Source organism: Oryx dammah, unplaced genomic scaffold (genome assembly GCF_014754425.2).
Source record: "Oryx dammah isolate SB20612 unplaced genomic scaffold, SCBI_Odam_1.1 HiC_scaffold_2, whole genome shotgun sequence".
NCBI lineage: Eukaryota > Metazoa > Chordata > Mammalia > Artiodactyla > Bovidae > Oryx > Oryx dammah.
In genome coordinates, this window is record NW_024070186.1 from 168,021,140 (window position 1) to 168,038,548 (window position 17,409).

Here is a 17,409-nt window from a genome sequence, read left to right on the forward strand (position 1 = left end):
CCTTGGTGAATTGTTAAATGAGACAAACCAGTTGCAGAAAAATTTGTAGTAGGCCCCGGCTGCATAAAGTAAGCTCTGAGTATATCAGGTTTGTAGGGACCCTGTGAGCATGGAGGAGACATGAAATGTGTGTACCAAATGTTTAATGGTGGTTGCCATGGTGAAGGATGTGTGGGACAGTAAACAGAGGAAAAAAGTCTTCAAACAGAAAAATTTTGAGGCGTGTGAAAGATGTTTCACCTGTGAATAATTATATTCAGTGATGTACGTATGTGTGCATGCTCAGGCGAGAGTTCATAGGATGGAAGTAAAAATGTTGTTCTTCCGTTGCTCGGTCGTGTCCGACTCTTCGTGACCCCAGAGACTGCAGCCCATTCCCGTCCTTCACCATCTCCCGGACCTTGCTCAACCTCATGTCCACTGAGTTGGTGATGCTGTCAGACCATCTCGTCCTCTGCCGCCTGTTTGTCCTCCTGCCTTCTGTCTTTCCCAGCATCAGGGTCTTTTCCAAGTCAGTTTTTTTGCATCAGGTGGTCAAAGTATTGGAGCTTCAGCTTTAGCATCAGTCCTTCCAATGAATATTCAGGGTTGATTTCCTTTAGGATTGACTGCTTTGATCTCCTTGCTGGTAAGAGACTCTCAAGAGTCTTAAGAAGTTAGTGAGATTTATTTCAAGGATTTTTAGTGGAATTTTTACATTCCTTCTTAAATGTGTTCTGATTGAGTATTTTGCAATAACTGTTTTATTTTTTATAATCATAAGAGACACCCAATCATAACGCTGTTTTCATCGTAAGGCAATATTCCAGCATGTGTAAGAACACTCAGGCTAAAAACCTTGTTGGATAGGGAATGTGTAGAAGCAGAAAGTGTGGAAGAGGCATTTGTCTCTGGGGCCAAGGTAAGAAACCAGTTTCAAATCCCAAGAGAGACAGAGAAGCGCTCACTGGGGCCTTGGAGACATAGATCTGGGTTTGTATCCAGACTGTGTGTCTTACATATGACCTTGGCGTTGGCCATGTGACCTTCTCCATGCCCCAGCTCCTCTCCTGCAGAACGACATATTGTTAGGTACTTAAGAAACATGCTTCCATTGAATGAAGAGCAGATGAATGTATATATGCGTGCTTGCTTCACTGAGGTCACATATGTAAAGTCTGAACTATGTGGTAAATTCTCAACAGATGGTATTTTTCTCTCCTGACCTTCATGTCCTAGTCCTCAGCCAGGGTACCTGGGGAGTGAATTTAGTAGAGTGGGATCGTGTCACTGCCCGAGTTTCAAGTTCCATCCTACAGTCTCACATGGGGAGAGGGGTGGGGCAGGTGCACTCAGATAACTGCTTTTCATCATTGTACCACACTTTGCTCATCTGTAAAATGGGGGTTGTTGTGCTAATATGTACCTTGGAAGGTTTGAATGAGATAATAAATACTTCATGTGATGCCTGGCAAATAATGTTTAATACGTGTTCAGTTCAGTCGCTCAGTCGTGTCTGAATACATGTAGTAGTTACTAAAAACACTGAGTGTTTCCCAAGTAAACAATAGCTATGTGTTTCTGTAAATGGACGTACTGTGAATCTGTCCATTTTTACAGTTTCTGTAAATGCTACAGAGTGCCTGACACAGTCGGCACCTGACAGGTCGTTAGATTCAAGTAACCTGAGGACAGCACATGCCAGCATCCTGAATTTGTGGATGCTGAAACCAATTAGCACTTATTTCCACCATGAATGAGTGGTTCTTGAAGGTGTTACACAAACGTGCCTTCGCTAATCTTGTCATTTCCAGCAATGATCTCTAAAACAGAATATATTAATATTTACCAGATGCACACTGTGTATTTTCCTTACACAAATTCTCTTCCTTCCTTGGGTCTAAGTTGCCAATTTTAAAATACATTTTTCTGACATTCTTGTACCCACAGAGAAAATGAAGTGCTCAAAGTGCAACTGAAGAAATACGTAGGCGCTGTCCAGATGCTGAAAAGAGAAGGTCAAACAGCCGAAGGTGAGGGACAGAGGGAACCCAAGTGGGGTGGGGGCTGCACCTTTTCGTCTTGATCACCCCTGTGCCTGGCTCAGCAGACACTCCAGCATGGGATGAATACACCTGCAGATGAGTTAGAACAACGGTGCTGCTTAGGATCCCGGAAAATTAATTAGATGAAAGACTCTGCTCTTCATTCTTGCAAAATTGTAAGACTTATTTGCTAGACTATTAGCAATCATTGTATCAGTTTGTGCAGTTAGGGAGTTTTATGACTAAAGTCTTAAGATATGTGCAAGGTGGTGAACCTGTAGCACGATTAAGTCATGTCAGGCCATGGGTGAAAGCAACAGAATGCCAGAGTGGCAGAGAATCAGTGGGGTTAGGCTGATCAGGCTCCAACCCCAGCTCCAGTTCTGTTTCTTAATCTCTCTGTACCTCAGTTTTCTCATCTGTAAAATGGGGGCAGCTGGCAGCCCCTGTCTCATGAGGCAATCCATGTAGAGTCTTAGCATAAGGCCTACCAGAGAGGGAGTACTGAGTACACTTGTTGTTCAGTCACTAAGTCTTGTCCAGCTCTTTGCGACCCCATGGATGGCAGCACACTAGGCTTCCCTGTCCTTCACCATCTCCTGGAGTTTGCTCAAACTCATGTCCTTCGAGTCAGTGATGCCATCCAACCATCTCATTCTCTGTTTTCCCCTTCTCTTCCTGCCCTCAATCTTTCCCAGCATTAAAATCTTTCCCAATGAGTCAGTTCTTTACATCAAGTGGCCAAAGTGTTGGAGCTTTCAGCATCAGGCCTTCCAATGAACATTCAGGGCTGATTTCCTTTAGGATGGACTGGTTTGATCTCCTTCCAGTCCAAGGGACTCTCAAGTCTGCTCCAGCACCACAGTTTGAAAGCATCAATTCTTCAGTGCTTAGCTTTCTGTATAGTCCAACTCTCACATCTGTACATGACTCCTGGAGTAGATTTTAGCTGCAAATAATAGTATTCTTGATCAGAAATACAAGTGGATAGAAAAGTGATCACCTGGCCAAGATCCCGCTAAATAAGGTGCCGCTGTATGCTTCCTCCCTGTGCCGTCTGGCTGCACTTTAGCTGTCGTGACTCTGCTGAAGTGTTTCTGAGGTCAGCCTGAAGACAGGGTATTTAACTTTAGCTGAAGTGTCTTGCAACCTTCAGCCAACTGACCAGAACAAGATTTTCTTATACAAAAACAAGCCCTTGGAGTGTGGACATTTTAACAGAGGGGCGTATACTCCATGCTCACAGGTCTTGGGAGTCAGCTAGTCCTGAATTTGAGTTCAGCTGCATCCTGTATAACTTGACCTCTTGGAGTTACTTAGCCATCTGAAAGAGGAAATGCCACACCAATGTTAGAGGAAATCATGCCAGTGGCACGAGGGTTGTCTTGGGGATTTACCAAAACAGTGAGTGCAAAGCCTTCATTCATATGGCAGCCAGTGTATAGTTGGTAACCAGTATAGGTTATTTTTCTGTGTCATAGAGACAGGATTATAGATGTCTGACTCTCATGCAGGTGACCTGTGGACTGTGCCACCACCGTTCCTGAAATCTATACTCTGCCCTCACAGAAATTTGATTTGATCCTGTAAGAAAATTAAACCTGGGGCGGGGAGTACCACTGGGCTTGAATTTGGTTTAAAATCTGCAATACGATATAGTACATTTCTGAGTAGGAGCATTTTTGGAATGAGCCGTCCTCCCCAGCCCCCCAGAACAGAAGCTGCAACATACAGAAGGGTTTCTCACCGCAGCCAAAGTCAATTTTCCCAAGACCCAGCTTGAATGTGTTAAGCCAGAGCTGGGTATGTGATAACCCTTAAGTGGAACAGAGCAGAGAGGATGAAGCATACCTTGTCGCTCATTCATAGTCCTTTTGTTGTTTGTTGTTCAGTTGCTAGGTTCAGTTCAGTTGCTCAGTTGTGTCTGACTCTTTGTGACCCCATGGACTGCAGCACGCCAGGCCTCCATGTCCATCACCAACTTCTGGAGTTCACCCAAACTCATGTCCATTGAGTCGGTGATGCCATCCCACCATCTCATCCTCTGTCATCCCCTTCTCCTCCTGCCTTCAGTCTTTCCCAGCATCAGGGTCTTTTCCAATGAGTCAGTTCTTCACATCAGGTGGCCAAAGGATTGGAGTTTCAGCTTCATCATCAGTCCTTCCAATGAATATTCAGGACTGATTTCCTTTAGGATTGACTGGTTTGTTTTCCCTGCAGTCCAAGAGAGACTCTCAAGAGTCTTCTCCAACACCACAATTAGGAAGCATCAGTCCTTTAGCACTCAACCTTCTTTATGGCCCAACTCTAACATCAGTACATGACTACTGGAAAAACCATAGCTTTGACTATCCAGAACTTTGTCGGCAAAGTCCCTTTTGCAGCCCCTTACCACTCTATTTTCACCAGGTCACAGAAGACCATCTACCATATCTGGGAGTCATCCTGGGTGGAAGGTCTTTATGAAAGTCCTTCAGTGCAGGCACGAACTGAGTGATGCCCTTCTCTTCCTTGTTTAAGTCCTGCATTTTATTCTTTCTTCCACTTACGTAAAATTGTGAGCACCAGCTAACATGCCAGACACCAGCAAGCAGCCTGATTGGAAGATGTGCTTTTGGAAATTGTGTTCTGGCCTTTCCAGTGCCTTTACCTAATTTTCAAGTGATGTCATCTACTACTCAGAGAAATTGGGGCTCACTCCTCTACCTCAGCCAGCTGCTGACTCAGTTTGTTGAAAACTATGGAGTATGTGCCTTGGCCAGATTGGGGTGCCTTGGGGTGCCCTTATCAGGCTGTGGTATCTTGGGGGTGTCCTGGACAGGCTGGGGTGGGGGACTTGGTGTTTCTGGGGAGCTGGGGATAAGGGGTAGGGAGAGGTTGGCCAGGGAGAGTCTTTTCTGATCCAGGATTTGCCTGGTTCCTGATGTTAGGTGGACATAGAGGTATGGACCAGCTTCTCAAATTCTAGGTGAGAGTTCAGAGTGCTTTTTCCACGAGAGAATCCTTTTAGGTTGAGGCTATAAAGCTTTTTCTTTTCTTTTTTTAAAAAATCATTTGGACAACAAATTGTTTATGAAACTGAGCTCATCAGTAGGGAAAAGGGTGAGAAATCACTGAAGCCCCAAATGCCTTCAGGATTGAATAGATGGCTGAGGGCTATGTTGGGATCATTATATTCATTGTTGTTGTGGGAAGTGCCTTCAAGATGAAGAAAAAAAATAATCAACTTAAAATGGACCTTTAGAATAGATTGCTGACAATCTTTAAGATGTCAGTCGGTAACTTTATTTCAATTCTGAGGTTATCATGACTCTTCTTCCTCCTCAAGTTCTTGATGAAACTTCGATGTAAGCATCTGACAAAAGTGTTCCAAATGGTCTTTTTTACTGACGGTTGGTTGGAAACTCCAGTTTGACTGAAGCCAGAGTCACACTCCCCAGCATTGTCTCCCAAGTGTAGCGCCCAGGACCCCCTTGTGAGGCATTGTTGGGGCCGCTGAATGCTGCCCACCCAGTGGGGACCAAGGAGGAGGACGATCCACGGGAGGGAGCGTTCTCTGTTTAACCCAGCATCTCCATTTGACTGAGGCTCTCACAGTCACATAGGAGGTGGGGAGTGAGGCTGAGTGTGTGTTAATGGGGGATGTCTTCTCATGGACATAGGGCCCAAGGTGGGGGCCCTTTGGTTAAGACCTGTGATGACTACAGATCTTTCTGGGTGCCTCCTGAGGGAGATGCCAGCAGCAGGGCTGCTCCTCCATCATGCCTGACCATCTGGGGAAAGGCTCTGTCAACAGAAGAAGGCTTGTTTCACCTGTAGCTATGACATTTATCTCCAAAGGAGTCACCACATCCTAGTCCCTGTACATGTCCCGACCGAAATAGTGGTCATGGCCAAAGCGTTTGGAAATCACTGTGCGTTCCACATTCTTCTTGCTCGTTGTAATTGACATTAGTGGACGAGGGACCCCTGTGCCAAAGACACTGAGGACTTCCCCAGGGCAACTGACTTAGAGGCCAGGTAAGTTTCTATGCCTCAGTTTCTTCCTCTGTAAAATGGGAACTGTAACAATACCTTCCTCATAGGGTTTTGGGGGAAGAAGGGATAAATTAGTATATGGAAAGCACTTAGAATAATGTCTGATACGTAGCAGCCACTCAGTAAATATGACAGTTATTGTTACTACTATTTTTACTGTCTCACTTTCTCTCTCATGGCCCCTTTGAACACTTGTAAAATTTATTAAAATAGTATATATACTTCAGAGGTTGTTGTGAGGATTAGCTGTTAAGAGGTGTGATTCAGATGACATGCTGGGATCTAGAAAGTGCTGGGGGGGGTGGAAAGTCGGGCCTCCAGAGATGTCTGTGTCCTGATCCCTGGAATCTGTGCCCACACCACCTTCTGTGGTGAAAGAGACTTTAGTTGTTGCTGTTCAGTTGCTTAGTCATGTCTGACTCTTGTGACCCCATGGACTGCAGCCCGTCAGGCTCCTCTGTCCGTGGGATTCTCCAGGCAAGAATACTGGAGTGGTTTGCCATTTCCTTCTCCAGGGAATCTTCCCAACCCAGGGATCAAACCCACATCCCTTGCATTGGCAAGAGGATGCTTTACCACTGAGCTACCAGGGAAGCCAGAAATAGACTTTTCAGATGTGATTAATATAAGGGTTTTGACAGGCAAAAGGAGAAGAAGGCAGCAGAGGATGAGATGGTTAGACAGCATCACTGACTCAATGGATGTGAATTTGAGCAAACTCCAGGAGACAGTGAAGGACAGGGGAGCCTGGCGTGCTGCAGTCCATGGGGTTGTAAAGAGTCAGATACGACTTAGTGACTGAACAACAGCCGCAGTGTTGCGTCTGCATTTGGGGAGTCTGGGTTCTCTGAGCGCCCCATGGTGGGGGTGGGGCCGGTCTCATGGAGGTCTTCGCTGCAGAGCAGCCCCTTGGTGGGTGTCGGGCTTCTCCTGGGCTTTCCCAAGGAGCATTTGCCCGTGAGTTGGAGCTGGTTCTCAGTACCAAGGAAGAGGTTGTACAGGGGCAGCTGAAGGTGGGATTCCAGTCCTCCTGTGTCACGCGGCTCGGGCCGCCGCCTCCGGCTGGCGTGGTGGCCATCTCTGGCTGGGTGGTGTCAGGTCGCCTGTGCTCCAGCTTCTCTGGGCCTGGCGTCCTCACTCAGGGTCATCCCTGTGATGTCGATGAGGCCCTACCCTCCCTCCTGCCCTTGACCTCAGCCGACTGGCTCCAGCTGGGCCTCAGGGCTCTACTAGGTTGTCACGAGGAGTTCTTTTCCTGTCAGGCCTGGAAGGCTGGAGCCACTGTAGTTACCTTGTCTCCAAGTGGAGCCTGAGTGTGAGGCTGTCACACAGGGAGAGGAGCTGAGCTGAGAGGCAGAGAGGCACTGGGGGTCGATCGTGTCCTTCGAATCCTCAAATCCAGCCGTCCTGATGTGACGACGGTTCAGCCCTAAACGTACTGTTAACAAGAGCAATAATTCACTAGCCTCCCCTGCCACTGTCTTCAAGCTTGGGTTGGGTTTCCATAGCTTGGATGCATGTGCGCTTAGTTGTGTCTGATGCTTTGAGAACCCATGGGCTGTAGCTCACCAGATTCCTCTGTCCATGAACTTCTCCAGGCACGAATACCGGAGCGGGTTCCATTTCCTCCCCCAGGGGATCTTCCTGACCCAGGGAGGGAACCCTCAACTCCTGCGTCCCCTGCACTAATAATCGAATTCTTTACCACTGAGCCCCTGGGAAGCACAGTCATGGCAAACTGTTTGCTCTTTCCTGGATGCAGGGTCTGTTCTGTCTTCAGGGGGAGCTGTCGTTTCTCTGAAGCCTGTCTTTCCTAACCTGTAGTGTCTGTATGTTGTGAGGTCCTTCCTTCTGGTCCCCTCCTCTCCTGAGGTCCCCTCCACTAGAATCATCTGTCCTGGCCTCCATAGTCCTATTCTGTGGTGATGGATTTTAAGGCTGCAAGCTCTTGTTGGCATCGCCATTTCATTCATCAGCCACAGGCTCAGGGGCAGAGGGAGAAGCAATGGCCTGTTGCTGGTGGCAATCAGAGTAATCAGCAGTGAGAGCAGGCGATCAGGGGGAGGAACTTGATGGATGAGGGAGGCTTGGGAACAGTTTTAAAAGTTTAAGAAACAAAAGAAGTTTTTTAAAAAAAGGAAGCTGTCAGCCTGTGTGCCGTGTCGTGTCTTTGCCTGCATGTGACTCGCCCAGTGACCCCTCACTTCCATGCCTGCCTGCGCTCCATGTCCTCCTCGGGGTCTCACTTCCCCCCGGGCTCCGGGAAGGGGGGCGGGACCGTGGAGAAGCCTGGTCCTGTGATGACACGGGGTCAAGGGCGAGAGGATTCATGGAGCTTGGGGGTTTCAGGGTGTGTGTGGCGCCGTGGGACCTTTCAACCAGCAGCTTCCCTCAGTGACTGCAGGCACTGGGCTGTCTCCGTTGGTGGCCACATATTCTTGCCCCCCGTGTGCACACAGGCGGAGAGGTCTTCTTCTGAGGCAGGCTGCTTTGGTTGCAAGGGAAGCAAGCTTGGGAGTCGTGTGTGTGTGTCTGGTTCTAGTGCGATTAGCACTGGACTTCGTGGAGACTCTGCTAAGATCTCGTCACTCTGCTGTTTAAAACTCAATCCAGACTTTAAAAAAAAAATTGTTTTTGGTTGTGCGGGGTCTTTGCTGCAGCTTGCAGGGGCTTCCTCTAGCTGTGGACCACAGGCTCTAGAGCACATAGGCCCAGTTGTCGTGGCACGTGGTCTTCGTTGCCCTGCAGGATGTGGGACCTTAGTTCCCCGACCGGGGCTCTAACCTGTGCCCCCTGCAGTAAAGCACAGAGCCTTAACCACTGGACCACCAGGGAAGTCCAGTCTGGACTTTTGGATGAGGGCCTGCAGTGCTCGGTGTGGTCCGGCTCTTCCCTACTTCCCAGCCTCATCTCCTCCCGGCCACACTGGCCTTACCAAGTAACACCTCCGGACCTTGGCTGTTGCTCTCCTTCTGGAATGCTTCTCCCTCATCTCTGAAAGGCTGGTCCTGCCTCATCAGGCAGTCCCTGTTCAGGTGTCACCTCCCCTGGCCACCCCGCCTCTCCTTCCTCCTTCGTCCTGTTGCTTCCTTGATCTCCATCACAGCACCTTTATGAGCGCCTCAGCGTGTCTCGATTGTCTGTTCCCTTCCTTGTTCACTGTCTGTGTTCCGCCCTGCAGTGTACCTTTCAAGGAGCAGAGACCTTGCCTGTTCTTCCGTCTGCTGTGTTCAGAGGGTCCCGCTCAGGCTTCACCCAAGGGATGCGCTCCATAAATATATTTTAAAAAATGATTTATTCTTTAATTGGAGGAATATTGCTTTACAATGTTGTGTTGGTTTCTGCCGTACAACAACGCAATTCAGCCATGATTATACATTTATCGCCTCCCTCCTTAGCCTCCCTCCCCTCCTCCCATTCCTCTGGGTCATCACAGAGCACCAGGCTGGGCTGCCTGTGTTATATAGCGACTTCTCACCAGCTGTCTGTTTTGCTCATGGTAGTGTATGTATGTCGATGCTGCCTCCTCCATTCATTCCACTCTCTCCGTCCCCTGCTGTGTCCCCAAGTCCATTATCTATATCCGTGTTTTGATTGCTTCTCTGCAAATAAGTTCATCAATGTCATTTTTCTAGATTCAATAGATATGCGTGGACTGTAGCCTGCCAGGCTCCTCCATCTGTGGGATTCTCTAGGCAAGAATTCTGGAGTGGGTTGCCATTTCCTTTTCCAGATAGATGCATCAATACACAATGTTTGCTTTTCTCTTTCTGACTTAATTCACTCTGTACATCAGGCTCTGGGTTCACCCACCTCACTGAAACTGACTCGGATTCATTCCTTTTTTTATGGCTGAGTCGTATTGCACTGTGTATATGCCCCACATCTTCTTTATCCAGTCCTCTCTCAGTGGCCATCTGGGCTGCTTCCGCGTCCTAGCTGTCGTAAACAGTGCTGCTGTGGACCCTGGGGCATGTGTCTTTCTCAGTCATGGTCTTCTCAGGGTCTATGCCCAGGAGTGGGATTGCTGGCTCCTATAGTCGATTTATTCCTAGTTTTTGAGGAATCTCCATACCCTTCTCTATAGTGGCTGTCTCAATTTGCATTCCCACCAACAGGGCAGGAGGGTTCCCTTTTCCCCACATCCTCTCCAGCATTCATTGTTTATAGATTTTTTGATGATGGGCTTTCTGACCGGTGTGAGGTGATATCTCATTGTAGTTTTGATTTACATTTCCCTAATAATGAGCGATGTTGGTGTTTTCATGTATCTCTTGGCCATCTTCCATAAATGTTCATAACACGAATGATTAGAAATGAATAGAAATCCAGAAGGAGTTGTTGTAGAACCTGATTGAAAACCCACAGCAATTAGGAAGAGCTCATCAGTGGGCGGGAGAAGGCAATGGCACCCCACTCCAGTACTCTTGGCTGGAAACTCCCATGGGCAGAGGAGCCTGGTAGGCTGCAGTTCATGAGGCTGCTACTGAGCAACTTCGCTTTCACTTTTCACTTTCATACACTGGAGAAGGAAATGGCAACCCACTCCAGTGTTCTTGCTTGGAGAATCCCAGGGATGGAGGAGCCTGGTAGGCTTCCATTTTTGGGGTCACACAGAGTCGGACACGACTGAAGCGACTTAGCAGCAGCAGCAGCAGCAGTGGGCGAGGTTGTGGGTCTTCATTCTAAGGTCACTGATAACGTGCTGTACCACATGTAACTGCATTTTTCAGTTGTGCCTCCAACCAGATTCTTCTGATCACATGTAGTTTTGGCTCCTTATAACTGTACTTATTAGCACATGACTTTGACTCTTTGAGGGTTTCATCATTCAGAGCTATTTTGATTACAAGAATCATAAAAACCCAATTTAATCTGTTTTCAATTCAACAGCAGAAATCCAGGAGTGTCTGTCTTTAGGAATGGCTTGATCCAGGGGCTCAAACAATATCATTAGGAAATGTTTTTTGTTTTTCGTTTTTTAACTCAACTCTGTCCCCCTCCCTCCCAATATCAGCAGTGTGGTGCTGCTAAATGTTGAACCACCAGCCCTCAGAGGAAAGCACTAATTTCCATGGTGTCGGTGCTCCACTGTGGTCAGTTTCAAGCTGTTCACATGACGTCACTGAACGCAAAGTTAGGAAGAGATGCACCCGTGGGCTCCCGTGACTGGTGTGCCTCAGCTTTGCAGTGCCCCCTCGTTGTCGCTTCCTTTTTCAGGCAGGTGTTCTTATGGTGCCAGTAAGCTCCGAGCAGCTCTTGTTTTCGTCTTCCCAGCAACCCAATCAGAGAGCGATTCTTCCCACTAGTTTCCTTATAAACCACTCTCCCTTCTTTCCCCTCGTGGAGCAGAGCTTCTCATCTGGGCTCCATTTGAGCCACCTGGGGAGTTTTAAAAGACTCCCAGTGCTTGACCACTTGCAACCACCATGTTAGAGGATGTTGCTTTCAAGCTGATGAAGAGATGCATGCCACTATATCAAGTTGATGAACTGCTTCAAATGTGTCAGGGTTCGTTGATTCTTGGCCCGTGGTAGAAATCTTGACTCACGTGGACATAAGAAATTAATCATCGCAGTCATCCTGCTCCAGAGTGGCTGAGCCAAAATTCCTCCCCAGGTGTAAGCTGAGGCCGTGTTTCCCCTGCACCCCTGAGTTGATTCTCCCAGAGATGTCTTAGGTGATAAACCTCAGTGTCTGGCAGTGAGAGATGCTTGTTCTGCAGGAGGCAGCCTGTGCCTGGGATGGCTGGCCCAGCTGGTTCAAATTTCTGCCTTCACTTTATCCTGAAAAAACCTGCTCTATTCCCCTGTCCTCATGGGTCCCCGAAACCCGATCATGAGATGTCAACCAACACGGGGAGCCGAGTCAGAGCATGAGGGGCTTGGAACTGGGCATCAGCTGGGGACAAACAGATGGGCTTCTTGGCAGCAGTGCTGGGTGTGGACCAGATGTGCCGTGGACACAGTGAAGGCTCTTCCTTCCACGGGAAAGAGAAGCCTCTGCCTTGAGAAAGAACTCAGAAAAGGCGATAGCAGAGCTTGGAGGCCAAAGGCAGGCACACGTTTTCCATTTGAGGGGATCTGGCTTGAACCTCAGCCTCATTGTCTAGCAGCTCTGAAGTCTTGGACCAGGTTTTAATCTTGGAGCCTCAGAGTTTTTATTTGAACAGAGTGATAATAGTTTTGACTTCCTAGCACTATTGAAGTTTAAAAGAGATGATGTATGTAAAGTACCAGGCAAATGTTGACATTATTTGGGTTATAGAAGCATTTTGAAGGGTCAGGGTCCATTAGCAGAACACCTGTTCATTAATTTCTGAAAGTGGGTGAATAATTATGGTCATAATTGTAGAGTAAACCTCTTTGAAAGCTTTTTCAGTCCATTATCCTGGTAAAACAATATTTGTGTGATTAGCCAATTTCCTGACCTTTAAGTAAAAATCTGAACTGGTAGCCCCAGTCCCTGGCCCTTGCTGAGCGCTCAGTACTGCCAACACCAGGAAGATCCTCCAGGGATGGTGGCCACAGATTTTAGCTTTGATAGTTTGAAATTAGAATTTGCTGGAAAAGTTCAGAGAGTAATGTACCCATCACCCAATGTACTCACCACCACCTAGATGTAAAAGATGAATTTCCATATTGATTTCAGATTAATAAAAAGACTTAAAAGTTGCAAGTGTAGTTCAGGATGTCCTTACTGATTGCATGCACAGATGTTTCCAGGTTAATTCTGCTTGGCCCGCTTTGGCGGGGGGCCAGGCCTCACTTAGACTAATGCTGGGTACTTGGGGGTGTGTATGTGTGTCAGGGGACTTAGAACTTTGGTGGGAGCAGCTCCATCCAAACATTCTGGATTGAGAGGGGAGAGGGGCCGGCCTCCAAAAGTAAGAGATGGGTTTTGCCAAGAGAGGATGTTGAGGAGGAAACAGATAGGGGTTGTTGCATCTGGCATGACAGGGGCAATTGGTAACACCAACATTTTTAGGTAGGAGGGGTTTGGTGGTTTTGTTGGAAAGGGGGTTTGAAGGCATTTTCCGGAGCCTGTATCTGCATAGCATGCTGTCCATTTTTGTTGAGTTTGTATGTTTACATGGGATAGTGTAACTAGATTTAGCATCATGAAGAAGAAAACCTAGGCACCACTGACTTCCACAGGTCTTTTTTCTTACCTCATGAAAGCCTAGAAGTAAATAGTCTAGTCCAGGGCTAGTGTGATCATTTCATGGTTGTTGTGAACTCAGGCTACTCTTTTCATTTTGCTCTACCATCCTTAGTACATGGTTTTTTAGCTTCATGATTGCCTCATGGTATATATATTGTGGCTAGTGCTCCAGCCATCACATCTATATTTCAGGCCAGTAAAAGCAAAAGTGGGGAAGGGCAGAGAGTACATTTTACAGCTGAAGTCTGTAAGGATTTAAAACTTTAGGATCATAAGCTTTCTTTAAGGAGCTTTCCCACTCCAAATGACTTCTTTAGAGCTCTTGAAGGTGTTAGTTGCTCAGTCATGTCCTATTCTTTGCCACCCTATGGACTGTAGCCCGCCAGGCCCCTCTGTCCATGGGATTCTCCAGGCAAGAATACTGGAGTGGGTAACTGTTCCTTTCTCCAGGGGATCTTTCCGACCTAGGCATTGAACCCTGGTCTCCTGCATTGCAGGCAGATTTTTTATTTTTATTTTTTTTACCGTCCGAGCCACCAGGGAAGCCCTTAGAGCTCTTAGGGCCCCCCTAAATATGGGGAAACATGGTTGCCTGATTGGCACATAAGGAAACGGGGACCGCGGAGATGGGGTCGGCAGCCAGCAGCCCCTGCCCCAGGTGGCTTTGAGAGAAGTGAGGCTGATGACGATGACACCGGGGTGGAGGGAGGGAGGGTGTTTCTAAAGTCCCCCCAAACCACCCCTGAGTGCCATAGCTGTGGGGAAAAGCTTCATCAAGGATACAGGGTCAGAGCTGCAAGATCATCCATTCACTGGTTCTGGAAGTGGCGCCTGTCTCTCTGGGGACCTCCCATAAGAGTTCATGTTTTATTTGCTCCACCGAACTTCATTCCCTGCAAGATGCTTTCCTCTCCTAAATCACTGCAGAAGCAATTGCCTGAAAATGCCAGGTATCGATCCACGATTTTTGTTCATTTCCTTTTTATTGTTTGGCAGGAAACAAAGGCCCACAGACAGACAGGAGCACTGGGAGTGCCTCCGCGCCCTCCGTAGAGGCCTAGCCCAGACACACATTTCTGTTTGTCATCGTGACTTTTTTCCGGCCCTGCAGGCTTTGTGCTTCTCCTGGAGCAGTTCGTCTGTCGGTGCCTCCTCTGGTGTCGGCGCCTCCCCTTCCTGGAAGCCGGCAGGTGGCTCGTTTTATTAAATGCCACTTTCATTCTGACAACTACTCTGCTTTAAGTTTCTAATTACAGTTTTCATCAGGCAACTGGTCATTTTGCTTTGCTTGAGAGGGTAATGATGCTTCTAACCTGGGCAGAGAGTGACTTGCCTAAATGTTTCCTTTGCACTTGGACCAAACAGAAAAAGTAGACATCCTTCCTATAAAGAGATAAAGCCCATCTCTTGGTCTATGGTTATTTCACTGGTTTATGGCCTCAATTTCATTCTTTGCGTTGCAGGAGAAATACAGTCCCTCCTCACCCCTCTCCATACCTTCTCTTCATTCAGTTTAGAATCTTTCTTCTGCCCGGTACCTCTCCTGTTTACAGGCTGATGTCCTTGCTTCAGAAGCCCAAATGAAGCTCACCATCATTTCCCCTAGTGGGTCACTCCCAGATCTATTGTGTGGCTGCGTACTTTGTGCTTTAAAATTCTGATTTCTTCCTTTCTTTAGTGACATATTCAGTAAACATTTAGCAGGATGTAAGCTCCATGAGAATGGGGACTGACTTGGGTTTTTTTTAACTTTTTATTTTGTGCTGGGGTACGGGTGATTAACAATGTTGATAGTTTCAAGTGGACAGCGGAGGGACTCGGCCATACATATACATGTATCCATTCTCCGCTCCCATCCAAGCTGGCACATAACATTGAGCAGAGATCCCTGTGCTGTACTGCAGGCCCTTGTTGGTTATCCATTTAAAATATAGCAGTGTGTACATGTCCATCCCAAACTCCCTAAATATCCCTTTCTCCCAACCTTCCCCCCGGCAACCGTAAGTGGGACTGACTTGATTTTGATATCATTGTGCACTCAGCTTCTAAAACAGATCGCTGATCCTTGGTGGGTAGATGTTTGATAAGTGATTGACTGACTGAGTTTATAATAGTAATAATAGCAAATGTGGGTTAAGTACCATATGCCATACCTTCTGTTAACTACTCAACAGGCAGCCTTCCTGTGAGGTGAGTACTCTTAGCACCCCCACTTTACAGGTGGGGAAACTAAGGCCAAGAAAAGTTAGATAGTATAGGAGAGCCAAACAGTCTGCTTTGAAGTCCTTCGCATATCCCGTGTGAGATCGTTGTTACTGGCAACATCACGGTCAAGTGCTCTGCCCACGGCCCACAGCTGGTGAGCAGGGGGGTGGGCCTCTGATGCTCAGACGCGGAAAGGAAGCAACACGCAGTAGCTGCCACCCTGGAGCTCACAGACGGGTGCCTGGGTGTGTCCAGGAACCTGGGCTCTGGGAGAGTGTGTACCTGTTCCTTCCAGTCCCAGTTTGCTCCCAGCCAGCCAAGCCTGGGCAGAGTAGGTAAGGATGTGGACAGGGGCCAGGGGATGTGGTGCCCTTGAACGGAGTTCCTGGGCAGCATTCTAGTTCGTTGTTGTTCAGTCGCTCAGTTGTTTCTGACTCTTTGCGACCCCGTGGACTGCAGCATCCCTGGCTTCCCTGTCCTTCACCATCATCTGGAGTTGGCTCAGACTCTTGTCCATTGAGTCAGTGATGCCATCCAACCATCTCATCCTCTGTTGCCGCTTCTCCTTTTGCCTTCAGTCTTTCCCAGCATCAGGGTCTTTCCCAGTGAGTCGGCTTTTCGCATCAGTTGGCCAAAGTGTTGGGGATTCAGCTTTCAGCATCAGTCCTTCCAATGAACATTTGGGTTGATTTCCTTTAGGATTGACTAGTTTGATTTCCTTGCAGTCCAAGGGACTCTCAAGAGTCTTCTCCAGCACCATAATTCAAAAGCATCAATTCTGGTCCATGCTGTACCCCAAATGGCTCACCTTGCCAGGCTCCCCCATTACCTTTTCATTTTAGACTTAGAATCTCACTGTTTCTGAGGCCCAGTCCCTCCAAAAGCACCCTCCTTTCCCCAAGTGGAGAGCCAATCAGGCTAAGCTCAACTCCACCTTTAATTACTTTTGCCCTTATTTGCGTCTGATTTGTCTCATTATAATGCTATTCACAGCATGGCAGCCAGGCACGGTGCATACACAGTTTCGAGGTCTTGGCTTCCTTCTGAGTAAAATGAAGGACTTGGAATAGACGCAGGCACACACGTACCCATCGTCCAGGAGCAGCCTGCTGAACTCACCCGGCTGGCCTGAAAATTCTTTCAACAACTTTATGTGGAAGAACAATTTGTTAAAAAATGAAACCATATTCATTACAGAGAATTTAAAAAGATAGAGACAAAAAATAAAGGAGAAAAATCAAAATCACAACCCTCAAGCATTATTAATACTCTGGGATAGATCCTTCCAGGTTGGTGTCGCACTTCTTTCTGGGAACTCTTGGGCTAAACACATTCTGCCTGAAGAGCCTGGGGATCTCTTATCCCCTGCTTGACACATGGACTTCATGGGCTAAGAGGAGAACTGGATCGTATTTTAAAAAAACATGCCAATAACAAATAATTGGTAGGGATTTCAATGGGAAAATCAGGCAGTGGTCTCATAGGACTGTAAATCATGCCAAGGTCCTGTTGTAACAAGCCACACGTGTGCCAAAATGACGGGAAGTGCCATTCGATGGGCTGGCAGACTGGTTACTGCTGTCTTTACCTCTTTCTGGAGGAAGACGGGACAGCGTTCATGAAGGCTGCCCATCCTGTGATAGAGCGTGAAGGTGCAGACCGTCCCATGGGTTTGGTCTGGAAGGCCCTAGCTCTGCCTTTTGCCAGCAGTGTGACCTTGGGCATATAGCCTGGCTTTTTTTGTGTGTTCTTTCCTTTCCCTTTCTACATGTTTATTTTATTTAAAAAATAATCTTACTCATTTGTTGAGTTACTTTCGGCTGTGCCTGGTCTTGTTGCTGCGTGTGGGCTTTCTCCTGTTGTGGGGAGCAGGAGCTCCTCCCCAGATGCAGCGCTCAGGCTTCTCAGTGTGGCTTGTCTTGCTGCAGAGCACAGCCTCTAGGCAAGCGGGCTTCGGCGTTGCAGTGCATGGGTTCTC

The 17,409-nt window shown here is 47.6% G+C and overlaps 1 protein-coding gene across 1 annotated transcript in view; it reads left to right on the plus strand.

Moving 5' to 3' along the window:
* SNX29 (sorting nexin 29) overlaps window positions 1-17,409 on the plus strand; it is a 595,061-nt gene that overhangs the window by 219,670 nt on the left and 357,982 nt on the right. Inside the window, exon 14 of the mRNA XM_040230635.1 lies at window positions 1,930-2,012. Within this exon, the coding sequence (XP_040086569.1) occupies window positions 1,930-2,012 (83 nt within the window). The remainder of the gene's footprint in view (window positions 1-1,929; window positions 2,013-17,409) is intronic.